Genomic DNA, 23,399 nt, shown 5'->3' with positions numbered 1-23,399 from the left:
GTATTTCTATAAGCTAGAGTCATAGAGGTGAAGTTGTTAGGTCATCTTTAACAGTCTGACAGCTAAATGTCAACATGTTGGCTTTTTAAACTTCGTCAACAATCCAGCACACACTCACTGTGGCCCTTCGTAGTGCATGCCGACCTTCCAGCGGACTCTTCTTACCCCAGATGAGATGAAATGTCAGATTTTGACACCTCAAAGGGAATTCCACAAAATTAATAATATTTTGTTTTCTTCGGAGAATCTAAAATAGGGTTTTTATTGCTTTTGACTAAAGGCCACCGCAGGATTTACAAAACAAAGAGCAGTGTAATCTTTACTGGCATTAGAGGATCAAGTGGATTTTTTTTAGCATAAAAATATGCTGAGCATGCCTGATGGTTTACCTATAATGTCTAAAAATATCTTTCTCTTTTATTTTTGGAACAGCTAGTGTATAAAAGAGATAAAAAAGTTCTGTGCATGTCTGTGTTGGAGCATAAGTAACTGGCTTTTTCTTGAACTGATTGTGCATGAACGCAGTTAAAATTATCTACAAGGAATTTGGTAAGAATACTCACATTGCATGATGCTTCAAATTCACTGTCTATACAGACCTTGTGAAAGAAGCCTGTAGCGAGCTGGGCAGGGACGTTCCCCGCTGTTTGCACAGATGAAAAAAAACTGAGGCAGAGGGGATTCAGCAGACTTAACCAAGTTTTCACGGCTACTTAGTGCAACAGGTGCCTCGACTTCTGACACCAAGCCCAGTGCTCTTTCAGCCGGACATTTAGAGGAGAATGCAAGCAAATGTGGCACATCCTGCAGCTCAAGGGTGGCTCCAGGCCAAGGGCACTGGGCTGGAGATTCCAGAGGCGTTTGGTCAGAGAGGTGGGCCTGTGGGGTGTCGGGCTGTTGAGAGGCTGGCAGAGGCCGTCAGGAGGCATGGAGGATGAGGATGAGGGCTGATTTTTGTTCTGTTATTTTTTCCTACTGTGAGGAGTAGGCAAAAGGGCAGTCTTTTTTTTTTTTTTTTTTTTTTTGCGGTACGTGGGCCTCTCACTGTTGTGGCCTCTCCCGTTGCTGAGCACAGGCTCCAGACGCGCAGGCCTAGCGGCCACAGCTCACCGGCCCAGCCGCTCCGCGGCATGCGGGATCCTCCCGGACCGGGGCACGAACCCGTGTCCCCTGCATTGGCAGGCGGACTCTCAACCACTGCGCCACCAGGGAAGCCCCAAAAGGGCAGTCTTGACTGCAGATCAGGTCTCTGCCCTTGGCTTAGGCCACGCTGAGCATCTGCTCCTGGTTATGCCCGAGATGATGGAGACTCGTTCCCTGGACTCCCAGGGGAGGCTGTGGCTTCTGGCCTCTGGGACAGCAGAACAGCGAGCTCTGTTTGCTCTCTCCCTGTGCAGGTGACGCTGTTTGCCTACTCTGACCTGCTGCTCTTCACCAAGGAGGATGAGCCAGGCCGCTGCAACGTCCTGAGGAACCCCCTCTACCTCCAGAGCGTGAAGCTGCAGGAAGGTGAGTGCATGCCCGAGGTGCCCTGGACTCCCTCTGCACTCTCCCTGAGTCCTCCTGCTCTGGGCAGCATGGATGGGATGTGTGCCCCTAGGCCTGGTTCTCAGACACTAGCGTTCCAGTCTAGGCTGGCAGGCCCCCGTACACCCTGAGCTTTGCCGGGAGGCTTCTGCTCCAGTGAGGTTTCAGAGAGGCTTGGGAGTGGAGTGGGAAAAGCGCTGGCTTCAGACAGACCTGTGTTCAAATCTTGGCTCTCCCCTCACTACCTGTGTGACCTCAGGCAAGTTCCTCAACCTCCCTGAGCCTGTTTCCTCATGTGTAAGTGAGGACACCAGTAGTATCTCAGAAGGTTTTTGTGAAGATTACCCCACACTTGCCATGGTGCCTTCCCCTCCACTCGGGAATGGGAAACCAGCGGGAGTATCTGTCGAGTGGTTTGGTTTGGCGCCTGAGGTCTCTGCTGAAAGGGGCTCAATTTCCTCTCCCAGATTATGAAAACAACACCAGACCTGTTTGAGCATGGGTGACAGGGGCAGGGAGGAAAATATTACCCAGTGAAAGAATTCTGTTTTGACGGGTTTTGCTCCAGGGAAACTTCCTGCCTGTTTGCGAACTCGGCCTGCGTGCTCGGTGCCCCCGCTGTTCTTCCTCCTTAGAAACCCAGGCCGTGTGAGAACCTCCATTCTCGCAGCCCCACAGGAAGTCGCTTACAACTTCTCCTCCTCTGCCTCTGGCTTTCTCCTGCCCACTGCATGGCGGCCACTGAGGGGAAAAAGCAAGTCACCTTGCTTGGGGCCAGCCTCTCCTGCAGGGTGGGCTGGGCCTGACCAAGGTCATGGGGAGGAGCAGCCCTCTGAGCAAGTTCAGCTGAGATCCTGGCATTCCAAGGAGCCCCCCAGTACCTGCGGGAGTGGGGCGGGCAAGAGCTACAGTGACTCTGCCCTTGGCTTCCCCGCTGCCCGGCCCCTCCCTCTGTCCCTCACGCCCAGCTTCCCCTACACACCCATTCTCCCGTCCCTCCCACCCCTCTGCACACACATGCACTCACACGCCTGCCCACCCCCCAGCTCCCACTATCTAGGACCCAGTCAGATTTGAGGGGTGCTGGTGGGGGGCTGTGCTTGGTAATACAGGCTGATTGATTATAAGAACCATCACACAAGTCGGGCTCATCACACAAGTCTGGGGCCTGCAAACCCAGGACCCTGGGCAGCTCAACCTCCTGCTGAAAGGAGGGAGGGGCAAGAGGGCTTTCAAACTGGCTGAGCATTGGGTTCGGGTTGGGAGCGACAGGGCAGACAAAGGGCCGAGGGCAGTAGCTGGGGGCGTAAGGCCCTGGGCCGGCTTTGCTGCTGACGTGTGGTGTGGCTTCAGCTGCTCCTTTCTCCCTTTTCTGGGCTGCGGTTTTTCTGACTGTGAAACCAGGCTTGGGCAGTCCAGTGTGTTCCCTCCCAGACCTGACGTGCCCACGTGGCCCCCGAGGTTGCTCTGAGAAGCTGGACAGTGCTCATTTGTCTGGTCCCCACCCCTAGCCTGGGTGGGGGGAGTCTGCTGGGAATTGGTTGGATCTTCCCCTCCTGGAGGCCCCAACCTAAGGCTTGAAGTGAGAGGCAGGGTAAGCACCATCCTCCACTGGGTGGCGGCTGGTCAGGGTGGGTGGCGTGAGGCCTTGGGGCGTGGCAGAGAAACCTCCCACGTGCCGGGTCGCATGTGAGCGCCAGCCTGTGCGGGCATGGCCTCCTGGGGCTGGAGACTGTGAGTGGCCAAGGCCAGCACTGCTCAGGAGAGATGACCACAGCCCTTGGAGCCTATTGGGTTGGCACGTGAGGGTGTGTGTGTGTATGTGTGTGTGTGTGTATGTGTGTGCGCGCGCGCGCACATGCGCGTGCCTGTCCTGGCTGGCCGGGCAGTTGTTCTGGTGCGAACTGTCTTGCCTTTCTCCAGCAGTGTCAGTCAGCAAACATAGCGAGTGTGGCTTTCCATGGAGCCAGTGGGAGCGAAGGAAATGGCTCAGAGACACTGAGCACTCAAGGTGCACATTTCAATGCTTAGATGTCTTTTCAGGCACTTGTGGGGAGCCCTTGCCTCCTCCCCTGCCCCCGCTCCCTGAGACAGCCTTGGGGGTCCCAGGGTTTGCAGAAGTCCGGTGACCACCTCTCCAGCTGTCGGAGTTGGAGCCACAGGACCCGGTGTCCTGAGTCCTGGCGCCTGCACTCCTGCCCGCCTCCCCGTACCCCCAGAGACTCGCTGCAGCAGCAAGGGCCTGAGCGAGGCTTTTAAGAGATGCATTTGGGGCCTCAGCTGGAGCTTCTCTTGGCTGGATGGTCTTGATTAACATTGCTCATGACTCCTAAGGTTTCTTGTGTCTTTCAAATCAACATGTGCGGAAAGTTCAGTTTGGGGCCGAGAAGATGGTGAACAAGGAGCACACCCGGCCTTTCCTGCAGGCTGGGGCTGGCGAGGGCAGCTCCCTGGCCGAGGAGGATCTGCCCCACCCAGGGACCAAGGACTCCCTTGTGTGACATGCCTGATGCGTGCTTGGCTCTGCTGGCCAAGCCTACTCCCAGGGCTGGGCACGGGCACAGAACATCGTGGGTGCCCAGTGACTGTTTGTTGGGTGAATGAGTGTAGGACCCAAGGGAGATGGGAAGCGTGGCCTCAGCTTGGGGACTGGGGTGCACTCCTCCCTCAGGGCTCCCGGCTGGTGGCCACTTAAACCTTGCCCGCCCTCCTCCTGCCCAGCTTCCCCCGAGCTTCAGCAGGGCTGAATGGCAGTGTAATGGGAACAGGCGGAGAGCTGGCGCTAACAACTGGGACATCTCCGGTCCGCCGGGGCCCATTGTGGTCTCTTCCTGCCTCTGCCGCCCACTGGCTTTGCTGTTCTTTGTGTTTCTGCCTCCCGGGTGGCCAGTATCCCACCCACAGTGTGTCTTCCTGACCTGCTGTGGTCTCTCAGGATGGCCTGGAAATGTCCAGCTGATTCTTGGATTCACCATCCACCCTGAGGAGCCCAGGCCACCCCATCTTGGAAACTCAGCTACTTAGGTCCTGGCTACTGGAACACTTGGAGTTAAATTTAGTCGGTTGACATTTTCTGAGCACCCCCTCAGAGCCCACCTCAGTGCTGGCCGCCAGGGTGAGAGCAGAGGAAGAGGCACATACATTCCCACCTCCGGAGCGCATGGCCAGGTGAAATGACAGATGAGAAAACGGGGAGAGGGACAGAAGTGTGACATAGTGGTCAGAACACAGGCTTTGGAGGCAGGCGGTCCTGGGTTCAAGTCTCAGCTCTGTCACTTGCCCACTGCATGCCTTCTGCAAGTTGTTTTCCTTCCCTGGGCCTCAGTTTCTGCATCTGGAAAATGGGGACAACAGCCCTCCTGGCCTGTCTCACAGGTGGGAAGGACTTGGTAACTGGTTGATTTGGGGATCTCAGGCCAGGCTTGAGAGGGCTCTGGGAAAATGACAGAGGGGTCAGACCTGGGCCGGGAAGCCACCTCTGGGCTCCCCCCAGCCCATGACTGGGGATCACCCTTGCATAGCCCATGGTCCATGGCCCACATTCCTTGATGGGAAGGAGGGTTCACCCAGGAACCAAATGGCTCCTTGTTAAATTTCAAAATGGTGAAAGTGGTTGGAGTGTTGGATGGAAAGCCCGAATGTGTGCTACCTCACTGTCCCTTTTCCTTTACACCCGCCCCCATTTCCACACTCTGGAAAGTCCAGAGCCCAGTCCAGTGTTTTGGAAGGGCTTCTGGTGGAGCTGAGGTTTCTCTCCTGGGTCAGCCACGCTGCAGCCTCCTTTTCTGCAGCTGCAGCTCCTTACAGGCACCCTTGGCTCCTGAGCCTTGCTGTCCTTTTATGAGGCTCTGAGCCATGCTGAGCGCTGCCCGCATTCTGTCCTTCTCCCAGAGTGCTGCCAGCACAAGGCCATGACGTGGAGCAGATTGCAGTGAAGGTGTGCAGTAACGCAGGGGTGCGACGGTGGGGTGTCACGGCACAGAAAAGTTTCAAGGCGATCCGTCAGCGATCCCTCGCCACTGGGAATATGTCCTAGGCTGCATCCCCCAACCTTGGCCTCCTGTCTCCCTGAGGCTCCCATCTACCTGGCTTTCCCCTCCCTTCTAGAACCTTCTCTTCTCTCACTGCCAGCTTCTAAAACCCAAAATTCTGTTATTTTCTTTTTGTTTCTCCCTTGGCACTAAAGTCTGCTTCTGGAAAGTCAAGGAAACGTCCCAGTGTGTTTTCTTAAACAAAAGAAACCACCTCCCCTTGTCTCCACCCTCAGCAATGCAAGGAACTGGCAGAAGCTTTGAAATTAGAGGTTTCTTAAACACGATGGACTTCTTAGGCAGGGCTGCCCCCTGCCCCCCCAACCCATCTCTAGGTGGGGAGAAGCAGAAGGATTTATTCTAATTCCACAGCAAACTCCCATTTACTTATGAGCTATTTTCATCTGGCTCTGGCTGACATCCCTGGCCTTAGGGATAGATTTGCTCAGGAAACTGCCCATATGCTTGCTCCGAGGGGGCCTGGCCTCCACCCACGTGAGGACCTCACTCACTACTTTTCTTAGGAATAGGCTTGACCCACCGTCTCTGTTTTTCCCGTGCCACCTTTACTTTGCAACACATTTTGGGTTTTTTTGACAATTTCTTTGATTCAAGTGTATGTTGAGGGTTCTGCGTTGAGCCCAGCACTAGTCCTGTTTCCTTGAGGGGACAGGTGGCTGGGTAGGGCCTACGTGGTGGGCATTTGAGAGGCAGGTGTGTAGTGGTTCGGAGCGTGAGCTCTGGGACCAGGCTTCCCGGGTGTAAATCTGGGTTCTTCCCCCTTCTACCTGAGGCATGTTACTCACCCCCTGTGCCTCAGTTTTCTCACATGAATCATGGATGATAATAACCCCTGCCTCACAGGGGTTGTTGTGAGTGTCGAGTTCATGCACATGAAACATTTGGCGCTGTGGTTGGCACACAGCACTGGGTATTCTAAAGCCCATATGGCAGTTTAAGTGTTTGCCGTTATATGTGCTGTATGATTGCTTCCCTCAAAAAGGATGACCTGCCTGGTGAGGTCGAATGCTTGAAATACGGGAAGTTCCTAACCAGCCCTGGCCTGTGCTCAGATGAGTGGCCCATGGGGAGTGCTGCCAGGTTCCGAGGAGCAGCCTGCAGCGGTCAGGGAAGGCCACCTGGAAGAGGAGGCGGGGCTTCCTCACAGTTGCCATCCCTTGAGCACAACTTGTGCTTCTCCATCTCCATGCCTTTGCCTGTGCTGTTCCCACCTCCCAGAGTGCCCTCTCTTCCCATCTTGAGTTCAAACTCAGAAGGGTCCCCCTTTTGTCAGGAAGCCTTCCCTGACAGCTGTGGGTCATCTCCTGGCTCTTGTGTTTCTGAAGCAGGCTGACCAAATCATCTTCCGCCTTAGGGTAGGTATCCCACCTCCGCTTCTCTGCTGGAGGAGCGGGGAGTGGCCGACAGGCCCTCCCAGCTGCCTCCCAGGTGGAGAGGGTTTGGTGAGTGTTTGAGTTTGGGATTCTAGACCAGGGGTGAGAAGGCTCTAGGAAAACACACTGAGGGGTTGGGCCTGGGCTGGGAAACCATCTCTGGGCTCCACCCAGCCCGTGATTGGGGATCGCCCTGCATAGCCCATGCATTCCTGGGTGGTTCCTTGTTGAATTTCAAAATGGCAAAGGCAGCTGGAGTGTTTAAAAGAAAACCCAAGTGTGTGCTGCCTCCGGGTCCCTCATCGCAGGGGGCGTGGAGAGGAAGAGGCCTCCTGGGATGGATGACAGCTCCCTGTACCCCACTGCTTGATGCCCAGAGGGTGCTCCGGGCTACCTCTCACAGGGTGAGAGCTCAGTATTCCTTGGGTCAGGCTGGCCTGGAGGCAAAGGCCTTACAGCTGTATCTCAACCTAACTAGATATTAAGTGGGCTTTCCTCCAGAGATTTCCCTTCCCCTTTCTTCCTCTTTTTACAGGAAGTACCACACACAGCCCTCTGGGTGAGACAGCTGGCTGTGCTTAAGCAAACAACTGAGACTCTGTAACCAATTCTAAAGCAAGTCTTACTTTTTGTTCCCTCACAGGTTCTTCAGAAGACCTGAAATTCTGTGTGCTGTATCTAGCAGAGGTGAGTCCTTCCCCCGGAATCTGAGGAGAGAGATCTGTGTCCTGGTGCTTGAAGGAAGAGGTTGGGCCAGGTTCTAGTGCAGGTTCTGATGCTGCCTCCACACCAACTCCTGCAGCGGTTCCGGGCAGGTCCAGAGTGGCAGTGTCCTGCTCTGTGGGATGGGAACAGCAACCCCTGCCCCTGTGTCTCTTACCTCTGTGTAGAAGAGCAGTGGCCGTGAAGGTGCTTAGAGGGGACAGAGGGACACTGTGGTCTCCTGCTTAGGACTTCCTGGTCTCCAGCCCCTGCAGCGGGTCACAGTGAGGGTGTGGCCTGAGAGCCAGGCATCACCCTATTCATCTGGTAGTCCTTCCTCTAGAGAGTGCCCTGATTCTTGTGCCCACCTCTTGCCTCCTCTCTTTCTAGAAGGTACCACCTATGTCCCCTCCTGCAGGGTCTTGTCAATATATCAAAAGGCCTGAAGGTAACTGTACCTTTACCCGGGCCAGATAATACAGGAGAAAGAAACCATCTAGCGCCTGTGTTTTGGGTCGGAGTGATACCCACTCAGTGTGATTGATGTTCCTCAATTCCTCAGACTGGTCATCTCAGTCTGATTAGAAGCTCAGCTAGACAGTATGCCTTTGCTGAGCAAAATGGGGGCAAACAGCTTATTGCTTGATATGGTTTGGGAGATAAAATATCATTACCAGGGGTTTAATCAAAGAGGGCCTTGGTGATGAAAAAGTTGAGAGCCACTGAGCCATACAGAGTTTTTCAGTTTTCAGCAAATTTTCTAATCCCAGCCTTGTACCTCTGCTCATATGAGTCTGCTACCAGTTCCAAGCAGGGATTTATTAGACCCATTCCTTCCCTCTGCTTCTGCTCATCTGTCTTACTCAGTAACAGTCCTGGGAAACTGCCTATTCTGTGGGAGAATCTACACCGGCCACACGTTATGGGTGAGGCCTGGTCTGCAGTGGCTGGCCAAGAGGAGTACACCATTTTGAGAAGGAATTTGCATGTTGTTTGTGATTGGAAAATCATTCCTTCAGTTCTTGGCTAAGATAGGAGGTGCAGGGCTTCAGGCGAGTCCCTTGGGTGAACACAGACCCCTGAGGACAAGACAGTTGATGAGAAGTTAGCTTCAGGGGACAGCAGGGAGTCCAAAGGACAGTGGACCTTGTCGGAGCTGAGCCGGGGACCCTGGCAGCCTAGAATGGCCACTCGAGGTCCAAGAAGGCATTGATGTCCTCCCCTGTGTCAGCTATCCCCACCAGGCACAGGAAGTAGCTGGTGGGGACCCTTCAGGGCCGGCGTGAGTTCATTTCCCCGGAGCCGAGCGAGCAGCTTAGGAGAAGCTGTGAGGCAGGCTGGGAAGAGTCAGAGCATTTACCTCCCCAGCCTCACCCATCTGGAATCCAGTTCTCTCCTGCGGGGCCTGAAATGAGGCTCCAGGTTCTTTAATGCCAAGACAGCTTCCTGCCAGGCTGGGGTTATTTTTCCCAGAGAAAAACACTTCTGCTCCTTGGTTTCCAGGGAGCTGTGACCTCCTACCCCTCCAAAGATTGATGAAGGGATATTGATCTGGGACCTTTTATTTCAGTAAAGTGTCAGGTGATCTGACCCCAAGGGGCTGGGTGTTTGAAGCTCACAGGCAGCTAGAAGCCCCTCTGTTCTCTTAATGGGCTGCTCTTTACGAGAGGCATGTCTGTATCACAGGAAAGACAAGATCCCTGCTTGCCCTGTGGCCTGGAATAGGCTTGACAACAGTGGTTTGGGAACCCATGGGGAACCCCAGACTCACATCTTAGTTGGAACTCCCAGCAAGTGGTTTCTCTTCATTGCCTAACATGCAGGTAGTGTCCAGAGAAGAACCAGGGCAGGGCAAGAGAGTCAGGATTGGGGGACAGTTTTCCACTGTGCGTTGAGAAAGCCCCAACCGCCTGGGGGGCGGCAGCTCTGATTGTTCCCCAGCAGTAGGTCCTGGTTAGTTATCAAGTGGGGGGGGGATTGTTCTGAGCAGTCCTTGGCCCTGGGGCCTCTATTTCCCTGGACAGGGTGTCCCTCAGCCCCTACAGATCCATGGGACAGATGCAGCCCACGACTGGCTGTACCAGGGCCATCGGGTCAGAGGCCACACAGGTCAGGGACCATCCGCTAACTTGGAATTCGATCCTGGCTCCATTAGTTTAAGAGTCTGCTCTTTGGGGTTAGGAAGACCTAGCTTGGAATCTTGGCCCTGCCATTTCCTAACTGAGTGATCTTGAGCAAGTCACATACTCATCTCTGAAACAAGGCTGATGAGTCTTACCTTGCAAGGTTGTTGTAATGATTAAATGAGATTCAGTAAGATACTGTGTCCAGGGCACTTAGCGCAGAACCTGCCACACGGTGAGTGCTCAATACATGGTAGCTCTTATTTCTGTCAGCTTCCTAACGGGGAGAGCTTTTCATATTCATTTACTCTCCATTAGAGACATCACCAATGATTTATTGATCCCTTAAAGTAAAAGCTAAGAGGAATATCTCACTTTTTTTTTTTTTTTTTTTTTTGTAATGTACATATACTGTTAAACAAATGAGGCAAGATGGAAGGCTCTGGAGGAGGCGGAAGACAGACTTTGAATCCCTCCTCTCCTGAGACCTCCTGGGGCTGCTGACTCCACCTCTCTGAGCCTTAGTTTTCTCATCTGAAAAACGGTAACAGCTGTGTTTTTCCTTCCTCCCTGTGTCATTGGGTCACTGGGAGAATTGAATAAAATGAGAGAACATCTGTCACAGCAAGTGAGCAAACGTAAATTGTAGTAGAAGAGGTTTTAGTTTTTACAAGGATAATATTAATTCAGGAACAAGGAGGTTGAGGCAAGATGAGGGTTTTCAAGAAGGCAAGGGGAGCCATGTTTCTAGTTGGATGTGGGGATGTTCATGTTTGAATGCAGAGGTCCGGGCCCAATGCCGTCGCATCTGGCGGGCTCTGTGCTTAGCTAACCACCCTGCAGTCAAGGAAGCCCTGCCTCTGAGTGAGTTTCGTGAGGATGCTTTCAGGGCAGCTTATAGCCTTGACCTTGGAGCCTGATATTTGAAGGCACAGTGTCTGTCAGTGTTGAAACTGATGAGTCGGATCACAGAGTGGACCAAGAGAGACGGTTCACATGCAGGGACGCCAGGCAGACAGTGGGGGCCCCTGATTTAGACAGATGGGAATTCAGCCTCCCTGGAGGGAGCTGTCTCCATGCTCCCTCTCTTGGCCAGGCCAGCCTCCAAAACTCCAGGCAACACTTAGAGAGGAGCCTTGGGAGCAAGGCCCTCCCCAGAATGTGTGCCCGTCTAAAACAGCCAGCCCCACCCCCCAGCCAGGCCCAGGGTTAGGTCCTTGGTGCCTCAGATGCCTTCTTGAGATCATGGATGGGAAGGTGCTTTTTAAAATTGATACTTAGATCAAGGGAATTATTATTAAGGCAGAATCCTGCTTCAGAACAGAAAGACAGGAGGAAGTTGGGGCTCAGGGAGATAAAGGTAGAGGCAGGCCTGGGAGGCTCGGGCCAGGACCAGATTTGTGGAGTGATGGCCTTTCCAAGCGGGAAGGGACCACAGTCCCTGCCCCAACTCTCCCCTCGCAGGGGGAGCACAATGAGACAGAGAGCAGAGGGCCCTCTAGTCAGCTCCTGCCCCACCTGGTTTCTCCCTGGAGCATCTTGGGGTCTTTGCTGGGTGTGTCCTACCCCTGCAGTGGGCTGGGGGCTCTGGGAAGTGGGGGGAATCGGTTACTAAGTGGGAGGAGTGCCTCACCACATCCACACAGTTCCCTGAAACCAAGAGTTGGGGCTTCCTTCCCTCTCTCCTCTGATGCTTTTAGGAAGAACAGCTTCTGAGCACTTTGGGGCTGGAGAGGAATGGCTGGCACCCTGGGAACACTTAGCATGGGAGGTGGCCCTTCCCTGAAGGGGAGCATCCCTGAGGGTTGGGTTTGATGGCAGGGTAGACTGTGTCCCCAAATGCTGTTAGATGATGCTGATAACCACCCCAGCTCAGAGCCTTTGCATTTGCTGTTCCTTCTGCCTGGAACAGTTTCTCCCGGCACTTTCCTGGCTGTGGCTCTTTCTTGTTCAGCCTTTGCCGGAGTGTTGCCCCTTCAGAAAGGCCTTCTCCGTCTGTCAGGCTCAGATAGGACCTCTCCCTTTTGGCCTTTCCACAATTTGTAATTACATTGTTTAATTGCTTATTGGTTTATTGTCTCTGCCCCCATCCCGAGGGCAAGAACTCAGTCTCTCTTATCTCCCTCTTCACCCCCAGGGCCTACTACAGTCCCTGACACAAAATAGGTGCTCAGTAAATATTTCTGAAACAAATGAAATACTAATAACAACAATAGCTGCTGTTTATTGAGGCCTGGGTTATTGCTTGCCCTCCCAATAGCTCTGAGAGGTAGGTGATATCACTGTCATTCCCATTTTACAGACTTTCCTGAGGTGACAGCTAGGAAGTGGCAAAGCTGGGATTCACACCAGGCCTGTCCAACTGCAAAACAAGGAAGGACTGCGTAGAAACACTGTCTTTTTCTCTGTTCCAATCCATCCGATTCACGCTCTTAGCTCCCTGGATGAGTTCATCTAATCGCAGCCCTGTGGGGTTATAATCAAATTCCAGTGGAGACAGAAAGAGCTGGCCATCCCCTGCTCAGAGCGTCCTGGAGAGGATGATAATACTGGGCGTGCTGTCCCGCCCCTCCCCGCCCCCAGCATGTTCTGACTCCTTCGGGGGCGGGGCCGACTCCCTGGGTCCCAGCCGCTCCCTAGTGCCTGTAAGCTGGCCTGGATTTGACCTCATCCCGGAAGTCCCTCCAGGGAGCCAGAGTTTACTGAGGCCTTCACTTGCCAAGCACTGTGCTAGGCCCGGCTGAAAAAGGCCTTCCTAGAGGGAGTTTCTAGTCTAGTTGGGGAGACAAGACTGCAGCATTTAACAAGGTTAAATAGCAAAGTGAGATTTAAATGACAGCAGTGGTAGAGACTTGCACTCAGTTGAGCTAACAGTCACTGGTCAGACCCAGCTCACGTGTCAGGCAGCAGTGGGGCTGTACAAGGCCACACAACTGCTCTCCAAGGACTTTCCAAAGGGACCGAGTCGCTGTTTGGGCACCCATCTAACCTTGGCCTTGTGATCAGATGAGTGTGCTGAGGTGGGGGAGAGGGGTTCTCTGGGCCCGGGGTGGGGTCCTGGCTCCATAGAGCATCAGAGGGGTGGAGGCCTTGGCCCTCTGGGTTCCCCACGTGCTCCCCCAGCTGCTGCCTTGTGCTGCCTGTCCCCGGGGGTGACCTCACCATGGCAGTCGGTGGCTCTCCACAGAACTCCACTGTGTTGGGAACCACTGCCTCCCTCCCTTCCCCCAACCCGTGGGCACACGGCTCGCCAGCCGGCCCCTGAGCCAGCTTCCCTGCTCGTCTGGCTGCCTCGATGTCACCGGGGATTAGCGTGCGTTTGTGGCTTTTAGCGGTCACTCCCCTCCCAGCTGCAGCCTCACCCTCTGGAGCCCAGGGGTGGGCTTGGGCCTGGTCCTGGGAGCCCCTGAACCAGGGAGCAGCGCTGACTGCCCCTCTCTCTGTTTCCCCTGACATCAGAAGGCAGAGTGCTTATTCACTTTGGAAGCTCACTCGCACGAGCAGAAGAAGAGAGTGTGCTGGTGCCTGTCGGAGAACATTGCGAAGCAGCAACAGCTGGCGGCTCCGTCCCCTGAGAGCAAGGTAAGGGCCTCGCTGGTGGCCACAGCCCTGGCTGCCTGGCTCCCCCTCGGCCCGCCTGCACCCTTGAGCCTCCGAATCGAGCTCGGGACCAGCCCTGGCTTAGGACTTGGATCTGGGCAGCAAGCTCTTGGCAAGGAGGCCTGTGCTCGAACGACTCTCCCCCTTGGCGTGTCACTGGATCTACTGAGCGAGTTTGACGGTGCTCAGGTAGAGCGACAGAGCCAAATGGAGCACGACCCATCAGTTCTCCGTTCTGTTCTCTAGTTTGCCGACGGCAAGGTCTAGCTCGGGCCGGCCTCCCGGCTGCTGCCTGGCATGCGGTCCCCCTCTGCTACTGAGTGTAGGTCGTGCCCAGGGACAGCGAGCACACTGGTGTTTAACACTGGCCCGAAGCAGACATAGTTGGGAGGGAACGTTTGCGGCAGAAGCCGTGCTGATTCGGTGCAGGCCACGGCCGGGTGGAGCCAAGTGGAGTTTTCTGGGGACTGGGAGCCGGCCAGCTGGAGCATCAGGGAAGATTAGAGACTCCCAGCTGAAGCTGATCTGGGGCAGGCACCCCCTCGGCTGGTCCCGTGCCTGTGGAGGGCGTTGGGATCTGAGCTGGATTACAGCCTTCCCCTTGGTCCCAGGGATGCCAGGCCGAGGCACGGTTGTATTCCCCCATTTGTGAGCCTCTCAGGGTCCCTTCTCTTGCCGAATGTGTTGGCCGTGTTGGGATTTGGTCTGATTTGCTGCAAAGGGAGCCGTGGTGGTTGGTTGGCCAGAACCAGGGAGAAGAGGGTAAAGGAAAGCGAGCGCCAGCTGGTCAACGCGCAGGCCTCGTGCTTCTTCCTGCTGCGTTGAGGGCCGCCCTGCGCGCCATGCATATGTAGCCCAACGGGGCAGTGGGGCAGGCTGCTGAGGACGGGAGGTGGGGAGGAGGCTGCTGCGCAGCCCCTGCTGGTGGGGTGGCGGCGGACGGCAGCTCCTCAAATAGTGCGTGTCTGAGAATTATGTGATCTCAGACTCGACAGTTATCTTGTTTTACACTCGCCAGGGGCAAGAGTAACTGTGATGAGGGAGGACAGCGGGCACAGCGTGGACTTGCGAGTCACATTCTGCTGCTGGCTGGCGGGTGACCTTGGGCAAGTCACTGTACTACTCTGTGCCTTGGTGTCCCCATCTGGGGATAGTAGTTTCTCCTCCAAAGGGTTGTTGTGCAAATTAAATGAGACAGTGCATACACAGTTCATAGCACAGTGCCGTATTCAGTAGGTGCTCTTGCTACGCTGGCTGGTTCCCAGTCTCAGCTTCTACTCCTCAACAGAGACTTGCCAAGGCTGTAGGCTGCCTGGCCCCCTTCATCCTGGGTCGGTCACAGTCAGAGACTAGGCCACTTCCTCCTCATTGGGGTGGCCGCTGGGATGTGGCACGCTTGCACTTGTGTTCCTCAGTTTTCTTGTGTTTTAGGCTTAGCTCCTCCTGATCTGGGGAAAAAGTTCTTTCTGCCTCAGCTTCAGAGTTTGCCGGCTCTGGAGAGTGTTGGCAACAGCCTTCTCAACGCCCTGGGGAGTCTCTCCACCTTCGGTTGGGGGGTAAGGGGGACAGTTTGAGTGACTGAAGGTAGGCTGGGTTTCTGGCGCCGGTCGCCGCAGGGCTGAGGGCTTGGCTGACTGACCCTGGAAGGGCCCGAGGGTTTGGGGCCTGGCTTCCGGGCCACGCCAAGATATATGGGCAGCCTGGGCAGGCAACAGCTGGATGCGTCTTCAAATCCAAACTCTTTAAACATGTGTTTAATGGAGAAGCTCTGTGTTGGGCGTGAGGAGGGAAAAGTCGGAGGGCCCGACCGCTGGGACGGCCTCAGGATTGCGCCCTCACCTGGGAGCGGGCCCTGCCCAGCTGGCACACCCCACTTGGCCCGCGCTCCTTGAAAGGCACTTAGTAACCACTTTTGTTAGGCAGGCCCCTTGGGGATCTCACTGCCCAACCTTCCCTGCCCCCTCACACCCACTGGGAGAGTCATAGCAGCTCATTCCTGCAGCATGCTTCCTGAGAGAAGTTCCCGTAAATAGGATTTTCTCCAGCCCCGTATGGTTCCGGGAGTGCTTCAGCAAAAAAAAACCTTAACCACTGGGCCCAGGTGGCTGTCCACCCGGCACAGGCCATCCACCTGCGCTCAGCTCCATCAGGTCCTGGCTGCATCTGAGGTGACCATGAACCTCCTTGCCAAGGGCTGGGCCACAGCCCTTTTACTAGGCTTGCTGTCCTCCAGGGGGGAGAGAAGAGGGAAGGCCAAGCAGAGCTTGGACGCTGGCTTCTCGCTTTGGTCGAGCAGAACACTTCTGCCTGAAATCTGTTTTGAGCCCTCACTGAGGAGCGTGGCCTTTTTTTTTTTAAACGCCTTTTCTTTGTTCTGAGACTGTTCCGCCTTCTGCTGCAGAATGGAAACCGATGCCTAAGCCACTCCTTGTCTGCCCAACTCCAGTGCCTCTTTGGGGAAGGAGGGCTTTGCAAGGCAGCTCCCCAAACTCCTGCGCTGCCACTTCTCAACCCCGTTCCTTTCAGCGGTGTTTGCCGACACTTGGAATGTGGGATTCTTCAAACATCTCAAAAAATGCAAAAGTTCTTCCCCAATTTGCAAAACATGATAAATGTGATATGCCCTGAACATGAAATGCTTCTGGGGAAAGACAGAGGGAATTGGAGGAAGGTGGATTCAAAAGACAGTAGAGAGGCAGGTGTGCCACTCCCTGCTGTGTGACCTTTGGCAACCACTTCCCGCCATGGCGGTCCCATCTATGCATTGGTCAGGTGGCTCTTCGCAGCTCTTCAAGCTTTGTGATTCTCATGAAAGTTGAGGACCTGGAGTCGTCCACTTCTCCAAGATTTCTGTATAACTTGATTGCCTGTGAAGTGCACCGCCCTTAGGGGCCAGGTCTACTCCCCTCCTGGCGGGGGAGAGGGGCAGACATAGACTTTCTGTGCTGTGTCTGAGGTGCCTGTGACCTTGGGTTGCAGTGTTGGGGTCCCGGCTGGGGCAAGGACACAACGAGGCAGGCAGCAGCCGACTGCATCCCATCTCTGGGGCTCCACTGCCTTTCTCCGGCTTACTCCTGGCTGACCGCGGCAGGTGGAAGGCTGCTCCAGCTGGGCCTGCGTGCTCCCTCTTTCTGTAGAAATAAGTGGCCGGCTTCCTCTCCTCTCCCAGCTTCCTTTTTCTCACCACCCCATTCTTCCTCATCAGCATTCTGCCCCCTTTCTTGCTTCATCGTCTATCCCTGGAGGGAAACTACCTGTCTTCTTTCACCTGGGACAACTTCTACTAAACTCCCTGCCGTGGGGAACGCTGCCAGGCTGCTAATCTAGAATAACTCACAGGTGGTCCTACCTGTGGCTGTTAAGGCTAAGCTAATAGGGAGAGACATGCATATTGTGTTGGTTATTCAATCAAATATAGAAATAAATGCCTGCTCTGGGCCAGACACTAGTTTAGGTCCTTTATGGGGGCGGGTGGAGGGCTCTTGGCTGTACATTCATTGTCAGTGAACCTCCACGAGCTCCCACCACATGCACAGCGCTGGCCTGGACAATGGACCTTTCTCGGGGTGCACTCTGAGCTCAGTGCTGGGAATGCACGGGTGAACCTGTCATATTCTTTCCTTGGGAAATTGCGGTCCAGCAGTGGAGACCGATATGCCAACAGACGGTTCAAAAATAACATAGCGAGTGGTATGGGAGGCATGAGCTCTTACCGCTCTGTGACCTCAGGCAAGGCACCGAGGCTCTCTGAGGCTCAAGATTTTCATCAGTAAAGTAGATGGATGAACAGGGTTCTCGTGGGGGTTAAACTCATGTAATGTGCTTAGCAAAGTGGCACACAAGAAGAACTCTGTGAATTATTATTATTAAAGTTATGTCTATATAGGAAGATTCATCTAGTGACCTTGTTTATTGAAGCTGAATGCTGCCGCTTTGAGCACATGTAACGACTGCTCCATGTCACTTCCTGGTAGCCACCTGCTGTATTCCTGGGACCAGGCAGGGAAACTGAGGCCTCCTGGGTGTGCTCTGGCTGTAAGACTTCTCCCAGGTGTGACACCAAGGTGTGTGCCACCTCGTCATCTCCACTAGGGCGGCTAGAGATGGGGCCCTGGAGATGCCAGGGTCTATCTGAGCACCTTAGAAAGCAGCAGGGGCAGGTCCTGGAGTCAGGCAGCCCTGGCCCGAGTCGACAGCGAGCTAATTCCAGTTCTGTCTGGTTCCACAGAAACTGCACCCTTATGGCTCTCTCCAGCAGGAGATGGGGCCGGCCAACTCAACCAATGCTACCCAGGATAGAAGCTTTACCTCATCAGGACAGACTCTGATTGGCTGAGCAAACCCAAGGGCAGGACTCTGCTTCTGGCAACTTAACCCTTTCTTGGGCATCCCCTACCACACAGTAACCTCACCTCAACTGGACCCAAAATGGAGGACCAAGATGGTGGGACTAGGGTCATCTGAAGGGAGTGGCCCCACGGGTGTGTGGACTGGCGTCACAAGGACCACAGTGGTGTGCGAGACCCTGTGGGCAGATGCAGACTGGATCAGAAAGTCCCAAATGGAGAAGACCCAGAAGCTTATTCCCTACAAGGAGGAAGGAGGTGAAATAGCATCTGGGCTACTGGTGGTTCCAGCGCCTGCCTCAGGGGCAGCAGGAGAAGTTGGGAGAGGTCAGCCCTGACGGAGAGCAATGCCAAGATCCTCTGCTGCCAGAAGATATCTCCACCCATTCACTCATTTTTCATCTGAACTCATGCGTTCATTCCTTCATTCATCAGATATTTTTAGGGCGTCTACTTTATGCCAGGTTCTGGGCTAGGAGCTGGAGATACTATGGAGAATGAGAGGGACATGGTCTCTGCTCTTATCAAGGTTTCAGTCTTAGTAGGGGAGAGAGCATTACATAAACACCAACACACACACACACACACACACACATGGGATTACACACTGTGATCATCTATGAAGGAAAAGAAAGGATTCCTTTAAGAGAGAATATTATTAGAGATTGCTGTGTGTGGGTGTGGGGTGGGAGAGGGGAAGAGCATAACTTTTAAGCCAGGAAAGGAGTTAGCCAGTCAAGGCCTTTGGAAAGAATTTTCCAGACAGATGGAACAGCCTGCGAAGAGTACCTGAGATAGCAAGGAGCATGGTGTGCTGGAGGAACGGAGGCCAGGCCGTTGGAGCTGGAGCTTAGTGAGGGGGAAGACCAAGTAGGTGGGGGCCAGATCGTACAGGGCTTTGGTGGTTAATGTTGTATTGATTGCATTTGAGACACAGTGGGAAGCCAGTGAAGGCTTTTGAGAAAGGGAGTCACAGAATCTCAGGGACATTTCTAGACGATGAGAGAACCCAAGGAGGGGCCCAAGTGGGTGTGAGGAGATCAGTTTTTTTGGGGGGGAGGGTCCCTTCAGTCCTCCAGGTGATGGGTGATGGTGGCCCATCCTGGATGATGTCTGGGGAGGCGGGTATGTGAATGCCCAGACCCTCGGGTAGGGGAGGCTCTGCGATGAGAAGAGAGAGTTTCCTGTCCCTCCACCACTCTCACCCTCATCCTCCACCGTGTCTCACTCTTTCAGTGGATGCAAGTAAGGATGGGGCCTTCGTCACAGAGCCCCCTCCTGGTGAGGCCTAGGTAGGGACCAGTGCTGAGTTCTGAGAATGTCCCTGGGAGTTGGGAGTTACGGGTGCTTCAGCTGGCCAAGGTGGTCAAGTTCACAGCCCCCCAGCCTCAGCAGGGGTGGCCTATGCTGTCCTCCATCCTGTGAACACAGCCTTCTGGAAACTGACTGGGTTTGCTTTCTGCAGAGTTCCTGAGGGTCAGGGACTGGGGCTAAGTGAGGCTCGCACACTTAGAGGAGGCCGTCCTGCCATGAGGCTGACGAAAGGCCTACATGGGGACAGCGATTAGCGCTCAGCCCGCTCACTGCCTGCCGCACCTTCTGGTGCAGCCCAGCGCTGGGCAGCTTTCACACCCTTCTCTAACTGCGCAGACATAGCTCACACACAAAGGGTATGTGTAGGATCAGGGTCACTTGCATAGAAAGGGGGTCAGAGAGGCTGGACTTCAGTTTAGAGAAGTCCCCTTGGAGCTTGGACACTCCGTGTTGTGTCTTTTAAGAGCTTCTCCGTGTCTTTAGAGAGGGGTCTTGTGCCCTGGTGAGTTTGCTCAGCTGCTTTGGCTACTTGACCCCTAAGAAGGGTGGCCCAGAAGAGGATTTGCCCCTTACCTCCCACGGATCACCCCTCCTCCCAGCCTAGGAAAGATCAGACGCGTGGCATCAGTAATCTAACAGGGGATCATCCCAATGCCCTGCCCAGCAGGGGAATAGCCTGGGCCTGAAGTGGGACAAGTGATCCGCAGTGTCTATCAGCCGAGACTCCGCCTGCAGGGTTAATTCTGAGTGGCTGAGCAGCTGAGTCTGCACAGACAGCAAGCTGCACCATGATTTCATTTGACTCCCTTACAAAATGACATTAAGGGGAGTGTGAGGCACAGGAGAATTGCCTGACTGGGAAGACAGCGAGCTTTTCTCTCCCGGACCTGGGGACCTACCTCTGTCCACCAGACAGGTGCAGAGGACGGGGGAGCTCTGGCAGCAGGGAAACAGAGACTCGGAACACGGCACTTAGCCCTGGGGACAGCACTTTCCTCTGGCTTGTCCCAACAAGCTGCTGAGTGGAGCGGAAGCTTCCGTCAGGGTCCTAGGCCTGGCTGGCTGCTGGGAAAGCAGACATCAGCTCCTGGAGAGCCCTGGACCCATCTTCCCCGTGACTGTCGTGAGCCACAGCGCCGTTGCTGCCCTGCCTCTCAAATCGATGAGACAATTAATTTGGCTCCACGGGCTCGAGAAGATGAAATATGACCGGGTGGCCACTGCTCCTCAGAGGCCCAGTCCATCCCAGACGTCCAGGATGATGAACGCATCGAAATCGCATTTGAGAGTCATAATCACGGGAAACATGGCCGAGCCCCTCCCTCCACATAAATCACGCTAAGAAGCTCACACAATGGTCTCTTTCCTGATGGGCCAATTGTCTTGGTGTGTGTCTCGGGGCGAGCTGGGAGCATGGGAGCACAACCATTTATTGTTGAAAAGGCCATCTGTGCGATTTGAATACAAAGTGATTCTTTAAGTTCCCCACACATCCTTTGATCCCATTTTTTTGTTTTCTTATTGTCTCAGGCTCTGGGTCTGTTGAAACTCCCAGTCTCTCCTGGAAGCAGTCATGCTCTGGTCTCTGCCGCTTGGGTCCTTTGGCCCTTTGGGAGTTGGAACCTCTTGGAAATAATGATGACATTTATTTATGTATGCCTTGTTTTTTTTTTTTTTATTCTTTAGCTTAAATTCTTTTTTCATAAATTCTGCCACCAAAGCCTGAATTTCTCATACACGGCACCAAGAGCATTCTGCAGATTGAAGGTGCAGGCAATTTCACAATGTGGGAGGGCTCCCTACAGCGAGAGCATGGGCTTCAGAGATGGCAACTGGGATCCCCAGGCATTATCTCCCTCAGACCTCCCAGCAGCCTTGTTTTACGAATGGAAGGGACTAAGACGCAGAGAAGTTAAGTGATTTATCCAAGGTCACATAACTGGTAAGAGACCGAGCTAGTCCTCAAGCCAAGGCCTTGCATCCTCATCCATTGCTCTTTCTGAATGAAAGGTTTGCCTCTTAGGAGTGGAAGTAAGAGAAATCAATCATCTCCTCCAGGAAGAGCCAGGAGGAAGATATCCTGCATGCAGAAATCGTGGCCCTTTAGGCTCTAGAGGGGATGCTTTAGGACTAATAAAAATGAGATGCCTTATTCTCTACACAGTGGAGAATAAACTTTGAGTTCATATGGCCCAGGGGTGGCCCAAGCTGAAAAAGATGAATAGCTTCACACAAGATTTAAGAGGTCTGATGTGAAAGGCAAGGTGGAAGTCCTGAAGACAGGCTCTCAGCAGCACTGGGATGGTGGGGTTACCCCATCCCCCTTTTGAGTCTGGCATTCAAGAGGACCAGCATCACAGTCTTGGGGTACCTGGCCGCAATGAACAGCGGCCGAAGGCAGAAAGGGATGGCTCAGGTTCAGGCCCAGATGCACTGAGCATGAGTACAGGAAGGAGGCCTTTGACCTCTGCCCTCTTGAGGGTGAGGAGAGAGCCTACTCCAGGTTTTGGGCCCAGATTTTGCCAGTTGACTGACTTGGAATCTCAACCCTAAGTAACTGGGTGTCAAATGGACTAGATTTCAGATATTCTCCACCCGCCACCACCCTCGCCCCAACCCACCCACCCCCGCCAAAAACCTGTTTTCCAGTCTCTCCAGCTCTCCGCCCTCCCCTCCTTGCTGCCCGTCTGGCTGCGGAGAGACTGCCTTCTTCCCACCTTCCGTCTTGGCCTCAGTCATCTCGCTATCTTTTTTTTGTTCTTAAGGAAGATAGCACAGCCTTACCCTCTATCTTGTCTTGACCTCATCTTTCTTCAAGGCTTTCTCTGAATAGGGCCACTGTTCTCCAAACTGTTCCCAGATCCTTGGTTTAAGAGCAGAATACTAACAGTAGGTAATGTATAAGTGAGCGCTTAGACCGTGAACCTGGAGCAATGCCAGGCTCCTCACCTACATCGTCTCTTTAATCCTCACTACAGCCTGGTGAGGTTCTTTGTGGTCCTTACACATTTACTCTCATTATACCCAACTGATATAGGTAAGGACACTGAGTCTTTGAGAAGAAACTTGCCCAAGGTCACACAGCCAGTGGGTGGCTTGGACTGGCACCTGGGTGCCCAGCTCCAGAGCACTGGCTTTGGAGTGCTCTGCTCACCTACTTTCCAGCAGTCACGGACCATCCAAGCTGGGAGGGGTGGGGAAGCTGAGCGGTCACACTTCCCGCTTCAAGACCATCGTGGGAGGCCATAGTCCCAGCCTGCTTCTGAAGGCTCGCCCTCTGCCCTCCTGCTTTGTGCCCACAGCTCGGCTGTATTGGATTATTTTCCTTCTCTGAATTCCCCCTGCATGTTCGTGTTTAGGCTGTTTCTTCTGCCGGATGTTGCCTTCCCTCCTCTGCTGTTCCTGACACATACAGTCCTCAGCCTTCAAGCCTCCCCTGAGACACCTTTCTCAGACGTGCATCAGAAGTCACTGCTTCCCCCTCTGTATTCCACAGTATTTTGTTCATCTTTAGCACAGTGAGTTAGGCAGATATGTCTCACCTGCAAGACCGTGAGCTCCTTGGGAGCCAGTGGAGGTCAAGGTTTATTTATTTCTGATTCTGTTACTGCCTGGTCCTTGGTAGGTGCTCAGTAGATGTTGTAGAATTGGATTGGGCCATACAGTGAAAGCCTCTCACGTTCTGGAATCTAGACAAGGAAACTGAGGCTCAAAAAGGGGAAGTGACCTGGCCAGGTTCATGGGACAAGGTAGTGGCAGAGCCAGGACTAGAACGCAGGTCTCCTGACTTTCTTGGCTCAGAGCTTTTTCCATTGCACCTCGGCTTTGTAAGACCAGAGCCTGGATCCCCACTTGGTCTTAAGCAATCTAATCTGGCCAGACTCACTTCAGGGTTATAGATGCCACCATATCCACACTGACTTCTGGGCATCCTCAGAGGGAAGGAGACCCTTCTGAGACCCAGAACTGCTCCTATGGTTCTCTTCCCTGGGTTTGTGGAGCTCCCTTCTCACTGAGCTCCTTGCCTTCAGAGAAAACCAGAGTAGGATTCTGAAGATCTTGGTTCAAATACTGATTTTGCTTGTAATTCACTGCGTGACTTTGGGCAAATTACTTCACCTCTCTGATCATTCGTTTCTTTACCAAGAAAAATGAGGGAGTTGAATTTAGGTGATCTCCAGGAGTCATCTTCAAAGCCTCAGGACTCTAATAACAGGTTAAAAGAAAAAAGAAATCAGACATTTTGGTCTTCACATTGAAACAAGAGTGTATGTGTGTGAATATATGCAAAGGTTGTACGTGGTTAATATTCATCATGTACTTGAGACAAATAAGTATACGTATGAACCTTATACAGGAAGG

General features: G+C 53.8%; 1 protein-coding gene across 8 annotated transcripts in view; it reads left to right on the top strand.

Annotated features, from left to right (window-relative positions):
- Window positions 1-23,399, top strand: part of RGS3 (regulator of G protein signaling 3) — a 159,929-nt gene that overhangs the window by 86,641 nt on the left and 49,889 nt on the right. For 6 of the 8 annotated variants that reach the window (XM_081238110.1, XM_081238114.1, XM_081238115.1 and 3 more), the window contains 3 exons: window positions 1,398-1,509; window positions 7,596-7,639; window positions 13,237-13,359. In XM_081238110.1, coding sequence (XP_081094236.1) covers window positions 1,398-1,509; window positions 7,596-7,639; window positions 13,237-13,359 — 279 coding nt within the window. Of the gene's footprint in view, window positions 1-1,397; window positions 1,510-7,595; window positions 7,640-13,236; window positions 13,360-17,605; window positions 20,745-23,399 lie in introns of those variants that run through there. The other 2 variants (XM_081238119.1, XM_081238111.1) reach the window with 1 other exon arrangement.

Source organism: Mesoplodon bidens (genome assembly GCF_964165515.1).
Source record: "Mesoplodon bidens genome assembly, chromosome: 6".
NCBI classification, from domain to species: domain Eukaryota; kingdom Metazoa; phylum Chordata; class Mammalia; order Artiodactyla; family Ziphiidae; genus Mesoplodon; species Mesoplodon bidens.
This window is presented reverse-complemented; position numbering and strand designations above follow the sequence as displayed.